This window comes from Poeciliopsis prolifica, unplaced genomic scaffold (assembly GCF_027474105.1).
Source record: "Poeciliopsis prolifica strain line A6 unplaced genomic scaffold, Auburn_PproV2 SCAFFOLD049, whole genome shotgun sequence".
NCBI lineage: Eukaryota > Metazoa > Chordata > Actinopteri > Cyprinodontiformes > Poeciliidae > Poeciliopsis > Poeciliopsis prolifica.
In genome coordinates, this window is record NW_026562424.1 from 3,632,430 (window position 1) to 3,644,406 (window position 11,977).

The 11,977-nt window shown below is 39.0% G+C and overlaps 2 protein-coding genes across 3 annotated transcripts; one reads left to right on the forward strand and one right to left on the reverse strand.

Moving 5' to 3' along the window:
* Window positions 1–1,379: 1,379 nt before the first annotated feature.
* On the reverse strand, window positions 1,380–5,258 carry LOC129377825 (elongin-B). Its single transcript, XM_055058011.1, has 4 exons — window positions 5,164–5,258; window positions 3,490–3,624; window positions 3,279–3,387; window positions 1,380–2,290 (listed from the first exon to the last, which is right to left on the reverse strand). The coding sequence occupies exons 1-4, from the start codon at window positions 5,164–5,166 to the stop codon at window positions 2,178–2,180; spliced, it is 360 nt and encodes a 119-aa protein (XP_054913986.1). The 5' UTR covers window positions 5,167–5,258; the 3' UTR covers window positions 1,380–2,177.
* Window positions 5,259–5,280: 22 nt separating this feature from the next.
* Window positions 5,281–11,963, forward strand: pkmyt1 (protein kinase, membrane associated tyrosine/threonine 1). Of its 2 annotated transcripts, XM_055058010.1 has the most exons (8): window positions 5,283–5,404; window positions 6,571–6,983; window positions 7,577–7,814; window positions 7,884–8,163; window positions 9,256–9,362; window positions 9,441–9,613; window positions 9,697–9,914; window positions 10,466–11,963. In XM_055058010.1, the coding sequence occupies exons 2-8, from the start codon at window positions 6,612–6,614 to the stop codon at window positions 10,812–10,814; spliced, it is 1,737 nt and encodes a 578-aa protein (XP_054913985.1). In that variant the 5' UTR covers window positions 5,283–5,404; window positions 6,571–6,611; the 3' UTR covers window positions 10,815–11,963. The 2 variants fall into 2 exon arrangements, with proteins under 2 accessions (XP_054913984.1, XP_054913985.1); XM_055058009.1 differs by having other exon boundaries at window positions 5,281–5,404; window positions 7,577–8,163.
* The last annotated feature ends 14 nt before the right edge of the window (window positions 11,964–11,977 follow it).

Sequence of the window (11,977 nt, forward strand, 5' to 3'; positions counted from 1 at the left end):
TATTAAAGTGACAGAGGCCCTAAAACGGCTCAAAACAGGCAGAACTGAACAGACTGAAATCTCATGATATAAATTGATTTTGTGCAAGGAAAGTAATAAACATGTTTTGCATCATCTCCTCCTTGCTGCAAGGCATCAGTGCTGCCTTTTAATTCAAACCCAAATCAAATGAATTCACAAGTGGACTCCATTTATTTATGTTGTAGAACATCTCAATCTTCAGCTTCATAACTGTGAAGTTACATAAATGTGATTTCTTGGTTTTCTATTCTTTCCATATTGTCATAACTGGATATTTATGAGAAAAGTGTATGAATTTATAGCATGTGCTGTACCTGTATTAAACACAGCTGCATTACACTTTGGTTTGGACATGTTATGTAATTTTAACGGCTTACACAAGCATCCTATGAATTTCAGCACAATTTATTGTTTTTGTCTAAAATATGTTTATGACTTCAGAGAAACATCGAGTCCAAATTCTGGACTGTTTGCAGAACAGATAAAAATGAAAGAGGCATCCAAACCTTCTGCCAAACATTTAAAAATTATTTTCACCTGCTCCATAATTACAACGGAGAATTAAGGAGACGCCAAGAAAATAAAACTTTTTAAAAGCACAAGAATAAAGTGAAAAATTTTGACTTTTTTCTTGTAGAACTTTCTAGTAACAGGACTTCTCATAAAACTATGACTATTATTTAAAATATTTAGACTATTCTTGTATAATTTCAACTTTATTCTAGTAATTTCATGATGCCCATAATTTGTTTTTCTCCCCTTAGTTTAGCACAAATGCTGTCGTACAAAATGAACTAAACAAATAACATTTAATGAAACAAAGTAGTTTGATTTGTCAAAAAAGGGTAAAGAAATTATATTTGAAAGAAAATGTTTTTTTCAGGTTTGAATAATTAAAAACAAAAAAACAAGCGATCCACCTTTTGCATGCCTTCCTTTTGTTTGTTTTCAGCAACACAAACAGGATTTAGCCAAGTTAAATAAATGGGTGTCTGCTTTCCAGTGGCTCAAAAGCTACTGGAAATGCCTATTACCATTAAAATAAAGGCTGATAAAGATCAATTGTTTCAGCTAATATTTAGATTAGTTCATCTTTTTCCATCAGTGAGAATTAATTTTTCTTTAATCGTGATTGAGGGCCATGCAAAATCATCCAAGGACCCCTGATGGCCCCCGGACCACACTTTGAGCATCCACTAATTTCCTTTTGTTCCACTGACTTGAGAAATGTCGTAATTATCAGAAAGAAAAAAAAAACAAGACTTTTTTTCCACAAACGACTGTCATCCTGTAAACAACACAACCATCATGTGACGTAAATAAAAATCTGTTAGGCAGAGCAATAAAAAAAAACAAAACAGGAAAAACTTTTTAATTAAGCGAGTTTACAGTTACAAGCTTTGTTTGTGTGCCGGGGGTTAGGAGATACCATAATAAGGTTGGTGACATGATGAAAGCATATATAAAAAATAAAAATGAAAGAACAAAGTTCTCATTCGGTGTTTGCCGTATGTCACTGACCAAATGTGCTTTGACCAAACGCATCATCGCCTCTGGTCTCAGTGCATGAAACACAACTGACTGACGACTCACACATACTGATTAAACAAACCGTCATTTCTAGATGTGTCAAATTGGTGAGGTGGAGTAAATAGCAGTGAGCATCCCACCAAGTAAACGTCTCAGCGGTCGGTCTGCAACCTTAGCTTCGAAGTTGTTCATGCAGATTCAAATACTGGATTCTTACCCGAGCGGATTTTACAGCTAGCGCACTACGACACTCAACTACGCCTTTCCAAAAATGCTAATGATAATAATTATAGTCAACTCAAACACGCACGCTTACATACACTCACACTTTCCAAACCAACAACATTCTCACTCCAAATTTCGTGACGGTTGGTGCTTTCGGGTAAATTCAAGGAGCAGGGCTGCACATGGCGTGGATACCGGAGATAAAAAGAAAGACATTGTGAAGTAATTTGGCGAAAGTGAGGAGGAGTTGAGGGGGTCGGAGGCGGGACGCTGATGTGATGGCGTGAAGGTAACGTGGGCAGGCTTGGTTACCCCTATAATGTCCGCATTCATTAAATTAAATTACTTCTTCACTCCAGTTAATCCACATACAGCCGTTCCCGTCCTTGCCGTCGCCGCCATCACTGCACCGCTTGCTCGTTGGCAGTGCTACCGGAGTCCTGAGGCTTCATCACGTCAGGGAGTTCGGGGGGGCTGGAGAAGGCCTCGACGTGCAGCTGCTCAAACATCTCATCTGCAGGGGAAGCAGAGAAACATGAGCCTCACAGTGACAGGGGAGCTTAAATCATGTCAGAGAGCCGGAGGAAAACACATCGGTCTCAGAACAAGAGGAATTAGCTGCTTAACAACACGGTGACTGATTAGATGTCGACACCTTTCGACTGCAGAGGGAGTGAATAAAGAGCTCTGGCAGAATTTACTCTGTAAATCTACAGTTTCTATAAATTTGTTGAAGCGGTCACCATGTCATGACAATAATTTATGAGACAAATGATCTGAAAAAACCAATCAGAGCCGGGAGGAGGGGCTTCAAACTGTCAATCAACCTCATGTATATGCTGGAAAGTAAGCTAATGGTTACAGGAAAACCATTTATCAACCGTCATCTATGGCCATGCTAACTAGCCTTAGCATTCATGAGAGACTCTGCTTAGCATCACACAGAGATGATTGGCAGTGCTAAGACCCCCTCCTGACTCTGATTGGTTGTTTCTAATTAGCACTGAGAGAAAGCACAGGAGCTTGATTTTTTTTTTCCTTTTTATGTTTTTGGCTTTAATATTTAATAAAAAAAAATGTTTTCTTTGAAAAATTTGATCTACTATATAGAGGCAATAAATTCAACTTTTTAAATGCTTGCTTTTTATTACCAGATTATATTTTAATGTTTTCTTTCATATCATATTTTGCTGTAGTTTTACTCTTTAAAGAAATCAGTTTATTTTCCTAACTTATCTATGGAAATTGGACAAAAAGATTTTTACATTTTTTTAGATGGTTTCTGTACAAAAAAGACACATCAACTAGCAAATAAGTATGTTTGGATTCCACTTCTTGTTATTCTATCCAAATAAGTATTTGTGATTTAATAAACCAAGAGAGCACTAGATGAGACATTAGATTTCCTAGCTCAGAAAAACAAAGCCTTAGAAATACTAACTAGAATAGAAAAACCTATTCCTGAGCTTTTGAGGCAAATGCATAGATAAAACCAGATTTACCATTTACACGGAAGGCCAGACCAACTGTAGCTGGTGCTTGAGGTCTGGCAGTCTGGTTGGTGAATCCACAGTCTCCCAGAGTTTTACTGTCCTCTAGCAACTGATCATCCTGCAGAAAGAAAACAAAACCCATTACAAACAGGAAGCAGCGCAGGAAGGCGCTTCAATAAACATGACTTCAGAACTGCATGCTTCTGAGGTTTAAACTCACTTTGTAGAGCCGCTGGTCCTCAGGAGGTCTTTTAAGTATTCCTTCAACAATCCGCTTCAGCTCATACACTGTGGTGCATTCCTTGGCGTCTGTGAAGATTGTCGTCTTGTGACGCCGGATCATTAGGAACACGTCCTTGAAGATAATCGGCACAGTTATATGTTGTTGTTTCTTAAAAGTTTGTTGTTGATCTTTGTTGCTTGTTCTATAAAACAAATGTTTCATAGAATAACCCAAAAACATGGCATTATCAGTTTGATTTAGACTTTGGTTTAAACATGTTTAGTTTATTCAAGGTTATTAAAATTTACAATTTCTTTTTAAATAAATAAAAAGTAGGTAGTTTTTCCTTTTGTTTTACAAAGTGTCTTATTTTTATGTTGTAGATACTGAAAAAAGGGGAAAACAAGACTAGAAACGAACATGTTTTCACATTAAACCTTTTCAAATTTGGAAAGTAGCGCTATAAAAGTGTACTGAATCAAAAATCATCAAAATATCATTGTGTGCCGAGTTGGTAAAACACATGTTTAAGAAAAGTGTCAGAAAAATGATGATTAAAACTAATCAATGTGGTTATTGTGATTAAAAAAGTGAGAAAAATCTGGATTTAATACTTTTTTCAACATTTTATGAACATTTTTTCCTATAAATGACCTTATAAACAGATTTTTCACATATGTGAATAAACAGAAAGTTTTGATTATGGTTAGGGATTTCAAATAAAGAAGCAAAATGGTAAAAAACTGCCATTTCCAGTTTTATAACTCACAAAAGAGAAGAAATTTAGTGCAGGTTGGAGTGACAGGATTGTCATTTTTAAATGTTTACAAAAGGTATATATCCCTTAACTTAATCTGATATTTAATAAACTCAAATTCAATCATTACTTGATGGACTTCTTATTTTAGACTCAATTCATAAATAGAGAAGGAAACAAAACAGATTTTTCAGTGATTGACAAGTAGATCACTGATCAATAAGTCAAATATTGGAACATTCTTTTGTATTAGATACAAATTTAAAGTGGTTATCATCCAAGTAATCAAAAACAACGTAAAAGCAGACACAAAAATAAACCAAATGACAAATGATTGCTGTGTCTTCCTTAGAACAAGCAATTCTAAATTACTTGGATGACATTCCAACTATAGTTTCTGTATCACAGGATAGCATAGCGGTTTTATTTTCGATTTTCATTTCAGGTGTTGTCAATTTAACATTTAGTTTTGTTATGAACTCATAGTATAAATAAATTAACACAGAAGTCTTCCCAATAAATCGCTGTAAGGATACAGTTAAGGCTGCGGACAAAACATTGATTGACAAAGAATAATACCTAGATCCTTCAACGCACACTTAGCTGCAAGCTAGCACGTATCCACTTTGAGCAAGCCGTTAAAATGAAGCCAGGTCGCAAAAGGCAACGTTGGAAACTTGACAATTAAGAATTGTGCTCGCCGTTAGCCTAATGTTGCAGCTAACTTGTTAGCATTACACAGATTAGCGAAAAGATAACCAAGCTAATACAGCCAGTTTAGCTTGAACAGGCTAACAAAACCAAAGCTAATTTAGCATTCTGTAACATTAACACTGCCATGAAAGACAATTGGTGTTAATTCCGTTAAGGTAGTTCAGGACAAATTACGTAAAATAACCGTTAAACAAAGTTACCATTTCAAGGGATCAGCTAGCTAGCCAGTTACGCCAGCCCCGACTGTACTGCACCAACGCTTGCGGATATTGCGCAACGTACGTAGAGTTACGTGGCACTACGCAACGCTGCGTAAACAGTTCAGAATTTGGCGCGAGCAGGTGATTATGAGCCGAAAGAGGACCGTACGCTCAGCTCTGGAAGCAGATACCAACAAACAGATTATTTTCCACTGGAAGAAAACATGAAAGCTGGATTATGGTTGGTGTCATGGGACTGATTTGATGTTGTGACTAAACCCAGAGGGTGGAAAGCGGGTTTGACGGGGCGGTAGTTAGCGAGCGACGTTATGTCTGCAGCTGCTCTGTTGTTATAGTTAGCTACTTGTTTTACACATTTGACAGTTGTCCACGTTTATGACAACTGAGAACATTTTTATGGAGAATATTGTTAACTCTCAGTGAAGTCGGTGAGTTTGTTGTAATTGCTACAGTTTTGCAGTGTTTCTATATTAGAAACTTGTTGATTTATCTCAGTTTTAGTCTTATTTTTGGACTGTTTGTTTCGTTTTTATATCACATTGGGTTTCTCAAGAGACTGATTTATCTTACTGAATCTTAGATCACATTATGCCTGTTTTTAAAGAGGTTTTGCTGAAATATCAGCTTTCTGTGTAACTTACAACATGTTAGAGATGTCATCACAATTTAAAAGCAAAACCACAGCTTTTTATCTGATATAAGTTTAAGTTAAAACCTCGTCCTGGTTCTAACTGAGAAGAAAAAGTTGTTTTTGAAGACGTAACACTGAGATCAGTGTTGTTCTCTGAATGTAAACAAGAAACATCCATCGCTTATCCAGGGTTGGGTCGCGGGGGTAGCAGCCTAAGAAAGGAGGCCCAGACTTCCCTCTCCCCGGCCACTTCCTCCAGCTCCTCTGGGGGAATCCCAAGGCGTTCCCAGCCCAGCCGGGAGACATAGTCCCTCTGGCGTGTCCAGGGTCTTCCCCGGGGCCTCCTCCCGGTGAACACCACTCCAGGAAGGCGTCCAGGAGGCATCCTGACCAGATGCCCGGGCCTCAACTAGCTCATCTCGATGTGGAGGAGCAGCAGCTCTACTCTGAGTCCCTCCTGGATGACCAAGTTTCTCACCCTATTTCTAAGGGAGAGCCCAGCCACCCTACGGAGGAAACCCATTTTGGCCGCTAGATTAAATACCAACATTTCCACTTAACTTTATATTTTGTTCCGTCTGATTATGTAGCTCTTAAATATTGATAATTTGATCAGTTGCTAAGTACTTGAGTAGACTTTTCACCAAATACTTTTTTACTCAAATAATTTCTTGGATGAATACTTTTTACTTTTACTTGAGTAAAAATATATCAAAGTAGTGCTACTCTTAACTTTTGGTTGCTCTGTTTTCCAGCCGCCACCTTGATTGAACGGAGCTGAAGAAATCCTCCCGCCATGTCAGTTGCAGTGGAAACTACGACGTCCAGGGCTCCCCTCCCCATCCCGGCGCACTTTTCCCACGCAGAGCAGTCCTTCTCCCTCAAAAAGCGCAGATTCCCGTTTTCCTCGTCCACATCCAACGCCTCCTGCTCCTCCCCTCCTCGAGGTTCCTACTCGCTCCCTCCGCTGCCGCCCTCCAAAGGATGCCCGCCTCTGAGCAGGATGTTCCCTCCGCATCAGTCACCGTGGACGCCGCTGTCCGATTCCCTCAGTAAATCTCTCCCTCCCAGCTCTGTGTACGATCCCAGTAAGCATACGTCCTATTTTGGTCAGTGCTTCACTAATTTGGGTCTTCTTGGAAGAGGATCCTTTGGAGAGGTCTACAAGGTGAGCAATGTTAGGATCAGTAAACATTAACACTAAAATGACTAATTGTGATTAAATGAATAAATAACTAAGTTAGTAATTGATTAATTGTTATCTGGAGTAAACAGACTCCAAAAAAGGGTCATCAGTTGATAGAACAACACACTTAGAGCAGTAATTAAGCCAAAACTGGACAAAAATATTTGCATTTAAGAGAAAATATTTTCTACCCAGATCCCCTCAAGTGGCAATTTTAGCTTCACCTCCTTCAAATTCTGTGAAATAATTACATATTAAGCATCTTTATTAATCAATTATGAATCTGTCAATCCAAAAATTAGGACTGAAAGAATTAATCATGATTAATTAAATAATTGTCAGCTAAGTTAATTATAGACTAATTAACTGGAGTATAAATCCTCAACAATAAAAGGAAGAGCTGAAGGAAAGAGCAGGACCTTCTTAAAGAGACACAGGCCCAATTTTATGATGTTAGAAGTCATATTTGAAATTTACAGCATTTTTATAACAACTGAAGGTAACATTGTGCTGTAAAATGATACTACAGGCCTGGAAAACACATAATACTTTAAGCATTTTCTGTATTTCTGCAGGTACAAAACAACAAAGACGGGCGACTGTACGCCGTGAAGCGCTCCGCCCAGCGCTTCAGGGGTAACGGCGAGAGGCAGCGAAGCGTTAAGGAAGCCAGGAACCACGAGCAAATTTGTCCTCACCCTCACGTTCTGGATTTTGTGGCGGCGTGGGAAGAGAGCGGCCGTCTGTACATTCAGACGGAGCTGTGCAGCACCAGCCTGCTGCTGCACGCCGAGAACAAGCCTCCTGGCCCAGGTCAGCCTGAAAACATCTTCATTCAGAAACTGAATCGTTTCTTCACCCCTTTGTTTCTGGTTGATCCAGACGAGCCGGCGGCGTGGGGCTACCTGTGTGACCTCCTTTCTGCCCTGCAGCACCTCCACTCTCATGGTTTTGTGCATTTGGACCTCAAACCCGCCAACGTCCTGATCACAGATTCTGGGCGACTCAAGCTGGGGGACTTCGGGCTTCTGTTGGAGGTCAACCAGACCGGTGCTGAGTCCAAAAATAGGAAGACAAAGGAGGATTTCCAGGAGGGAGACCCGCGATACATGGCGCCGGAGCTGCTGCGCGGGGAGTACGGACCTGCAGCGGATGTTTTTAGGTACGGCAGGGAAGACATAGGGCATATTAAAGGGGACCTATTATGCAAAACTCATATTTTGCTATTTTTTATGCTTCCATTTTATTCTAAACTCATTATCATATTGTTTATCATTTTTTGTGCTAGATTTCTAAGTTTTGATTTATTGTTGTCATGATAAATTCCAATTAACGATGTCAAAGCCCTTAGAAACTCCTTATTATCAGGATAGATACTTTTAATATTTTCTCTGTTTGTTCGATGAAAACATCAATAGATGCCAGTAATTTGAAAATACATTTACCCTGTCCAATTTAGTGAAAAAAAATCACACTTCTTTATTATTGTTGTTTACTTACCATCCAGTTATCACTTGCTGCATTCTCATTAGCTGTGCAGGAGGATCTACTAATGCTTGTCAAAATGTGTGGTTATATACAGTATTTCGCATCTGTTTAACAGCATATTAGGGCCATTGTAGATGGGAGGGAAAAAAGAGGAGTAAACTTTTGCCATAACACTCAGAAATCGTTAGATTAATCTCTTAATTTTTCTAGAAAAAACTTGCAGATTTCAGAGTTTGAAAAGTCAAAAAATTGCTAGAAACTCAGAAAATTTGACTTTTGAAACTCAGAAGATAAATTTTTTTTAAGGAAATTTCAGATTTTATTTTCTAGCAAATTTGAAACTTTTCAAATCCAGAATTTTTTCTTTTTTTTCTCAAATAATTCTAACATTAATTTCAAAATGTCCACTTTTCAAATTTTTGACTTTTCAAACTCTAAATTTTTTTTGTTTTATAGAAAATTTGAGATTTTCAGCAGAAATTTACTTCCCTTTTTTTCTATCTACGGTTGCCCTAATAGAGCGTTGCAATTTGCAGCCATTTTCTGGGGGGCGTGGCCAACAGCAGCTTCTCAGGATTTAAAGTGACAGAACCCAAATTCTGAAGGAAAAACTGATCAGACTAAATTCTCATTTCTTAATGCTTTTGTGAAAAAAAACTAATACACACATTTTGTATAGATCTTAAACCTATCATAACTTTTTCACAATGGGTCACCCTTAAAAATTCATAGTTTAAGTTTAATAAAAACTCTTTATTTTTCTTAGTTTGGGTGTTTCTATTCTGGAGCTGGCCTGTAACCTGGAAGTTCCAAACGGCGGCGAAGGATGGCAGCAGCTTCGACAGGGGCACCTTCCCTCAGAGTTCACCAACGGTAACATCCGCCCTCCGTCTGCCAGTAACGAATCTGTCCGGATAAAATAAGGAGTTTTTTTTCTGCCTGTGTTTCCAGGCCTGTCTGTTGAGCTTCAGTCAGTCCTGAGGATGATGCTGGCCCCAGAACCAAATGAAAGACCAACCGTCTCTCAGCTTCTCGCTCTGCCGTGCGTCAGGAAGCGCCGATGGAAAAGGCGGATTTTCCTGATGGTGACTGAGACCATGCTGACACTGGTCTCTTTCTGCCAAGTACTGATTCCAGTCTGCATTCTGCATCGTAGATATATTGAATCAATGCAAAGCTTTTTAACGTTTGGTTGTTTTTTCTTCAGTTTGTGGTGTGCTTCGGTTGCAAGCTCCTCTCCTCAGTTCGCTTGCCGTTTCTGCCTTGTTGGTCGAAGCCGGAGCCGTGTACGCCGCCGAAGGACAGCTGGGACAGAGACGTGACGCTGTCCCTCAGTTCCCTGCATAACGACCCGGGAAGTCCAGAGGATGACGGAGTCTTTCTGCATCACTCAGACCCAGAACTTTCCCCCACCTTTTCCAACAGGTACAGGATCACGTTGACATGTTTGTACGTTTATACACAGCAATAACTTTTACGTATAATTCATGTTTTTAAATTGGTTTCAGGTCGAGGATGTTTCAAAATATTTGCTTTAATTTTTCTATCCTTGTGCTTTTCACATAATAATCGCAATAATAATCATCATCATGATAATGTGATAATAAAGTCGGAATATTACCAGAATAAAGTAATAATTATATGAGGATAAAGTCGGAATTGTGTGGGAAAAATGTCGTAATTATACGAGAATAAAGTCAGAATGATATGAGAACAGCCAAAGTGACGCAAGAATAAAGTTGTAAAATTACCAGAATAATATGTATTATTTTATGCTTGTGTTAATACTGAAATATATTCATATGGCAGTGCAGTGACATGTAGAAACCACTGAAGTGGTCTGTTGAATCTTTTCATCATTGCGTCTTTTATTAATTTGATAACATTCATGAAATTATTTAAGGTAGTTTCTTTTTAACTAATATAAATTATCGAGGTAACTCTCTTCTTTTTTTTGTTTTCTTTTTTCCCCTCAGAATTAACTCCCGACTGTCAGTGGAAAGCACATCCACACCTCTGCCGGGTTCTCCGGTCTGCGGCCCGGTCCACTCCACTCAGTCGGTTCTGGGCAGCTGGTCATCCTGTAACCTGCCTCTGACTCCAACCAGCTCCCACCTGAATGGCTCCTGCCACAAACTCACCCCCAACGTCAGCCCCATTCGCGCAGAGCGCCAGCTGGGCTCCCCGTCCACCGCGTCCTCCGAGCGGCGCCAAGCTGGCCGGGTCCGGGCACACGAGGCGGCGGCGCCGCCACCGCGACCCAACTTTGAACCAAAGAACCTCCTCAGCTTGTTTGAGGAAACGACTCTGGAGGGACAGGCTTGAGGACATTTTTTTTTAATGCTTCTTTGGAACTAAAGAGTTTATTTTACGGCGCCCGCTAATGGACAGAGTGGGGTTTTTGTTCCCTTGCAATGAATTAGCAATTTCTCTTTTGCATACAGTCACTGTGAAGACAAATGTCCATTTAAAACTGCAAATACCTTTAGAGTTGCTCAGTGAAAACTGTTTCTGCATTCTTAACTGATTGGAAATGTATCCAAACTGTAGTTCAGGCGAGTCCAAACTGCAAATTTGAACTGACGGCGGGCCACAAAGTTCATTAAATTAAAATGCAAAACTTAATTTCCTTTTTTTTTCATTTATTTTCATCGAATCTGTTTATCATTAGAGATCCACAGCATAAATAGAGCATCAGACTGATGCTTTATTGCTGGAAAAACAGGGAATTTTCTCATTTTTGGGGTCATCAATTGTTTCTACCATTCTTTACTCTTTAGTAGGGGCCGAATAAAATAATTTCAAGGGCCACAATTGGCCCCTGGGCCACACTTTGGACACCCCTGTATTAGTGTTAATGTTTGTTTCTGTAAGGTTGAGCTGGGCGTGAAAAAAACTGCCTTTTTTAGCAATTCAGACCGGCAACACAAAAAAGATGCAGTCAGATTATTTTATTACACAAAAATATTTCAAATAGTTTTAACTTTCTTTCCTTCTTATGTAAAGTTTCTGATTTTATCTTAGAAGTGATGGGAAGCGCATATTTGATCTGTTTTGCATATTTCACTGAAGTTTGTGATGCATTTGTATAGAGAAAAATATAAAACTTAAGACATTTCACAAACAACATATTAACATACATGGAAAAACTTTGTTGCAGCAGAAATACTTTCAGTTTTCAATATTGTGTCCACCAGGGGGCGCCGTATTATTTAGTGTTGGGTTTTTGTGAACTTTTCTGTTTTTTCCTGCCATTTTTTAAAGCGTATTTGAAAAGGAAGGTATCCAGGTAAAGGATTTGAACGTGTAATCAGACCTTACAGCACTTTCTTCTTTGTGTTTGCGTGGATAATTTCCCCAAATGGCTTGATTTACACTGAAATAAGTTACAAGTTGCATGATGGGCTCCAAAGTAAATTTGCTTATGGTCTGCAAGACAATACACTTAATTTGTGCTGCATGCTGTGCCTATAAAGCTTTGGAAAACA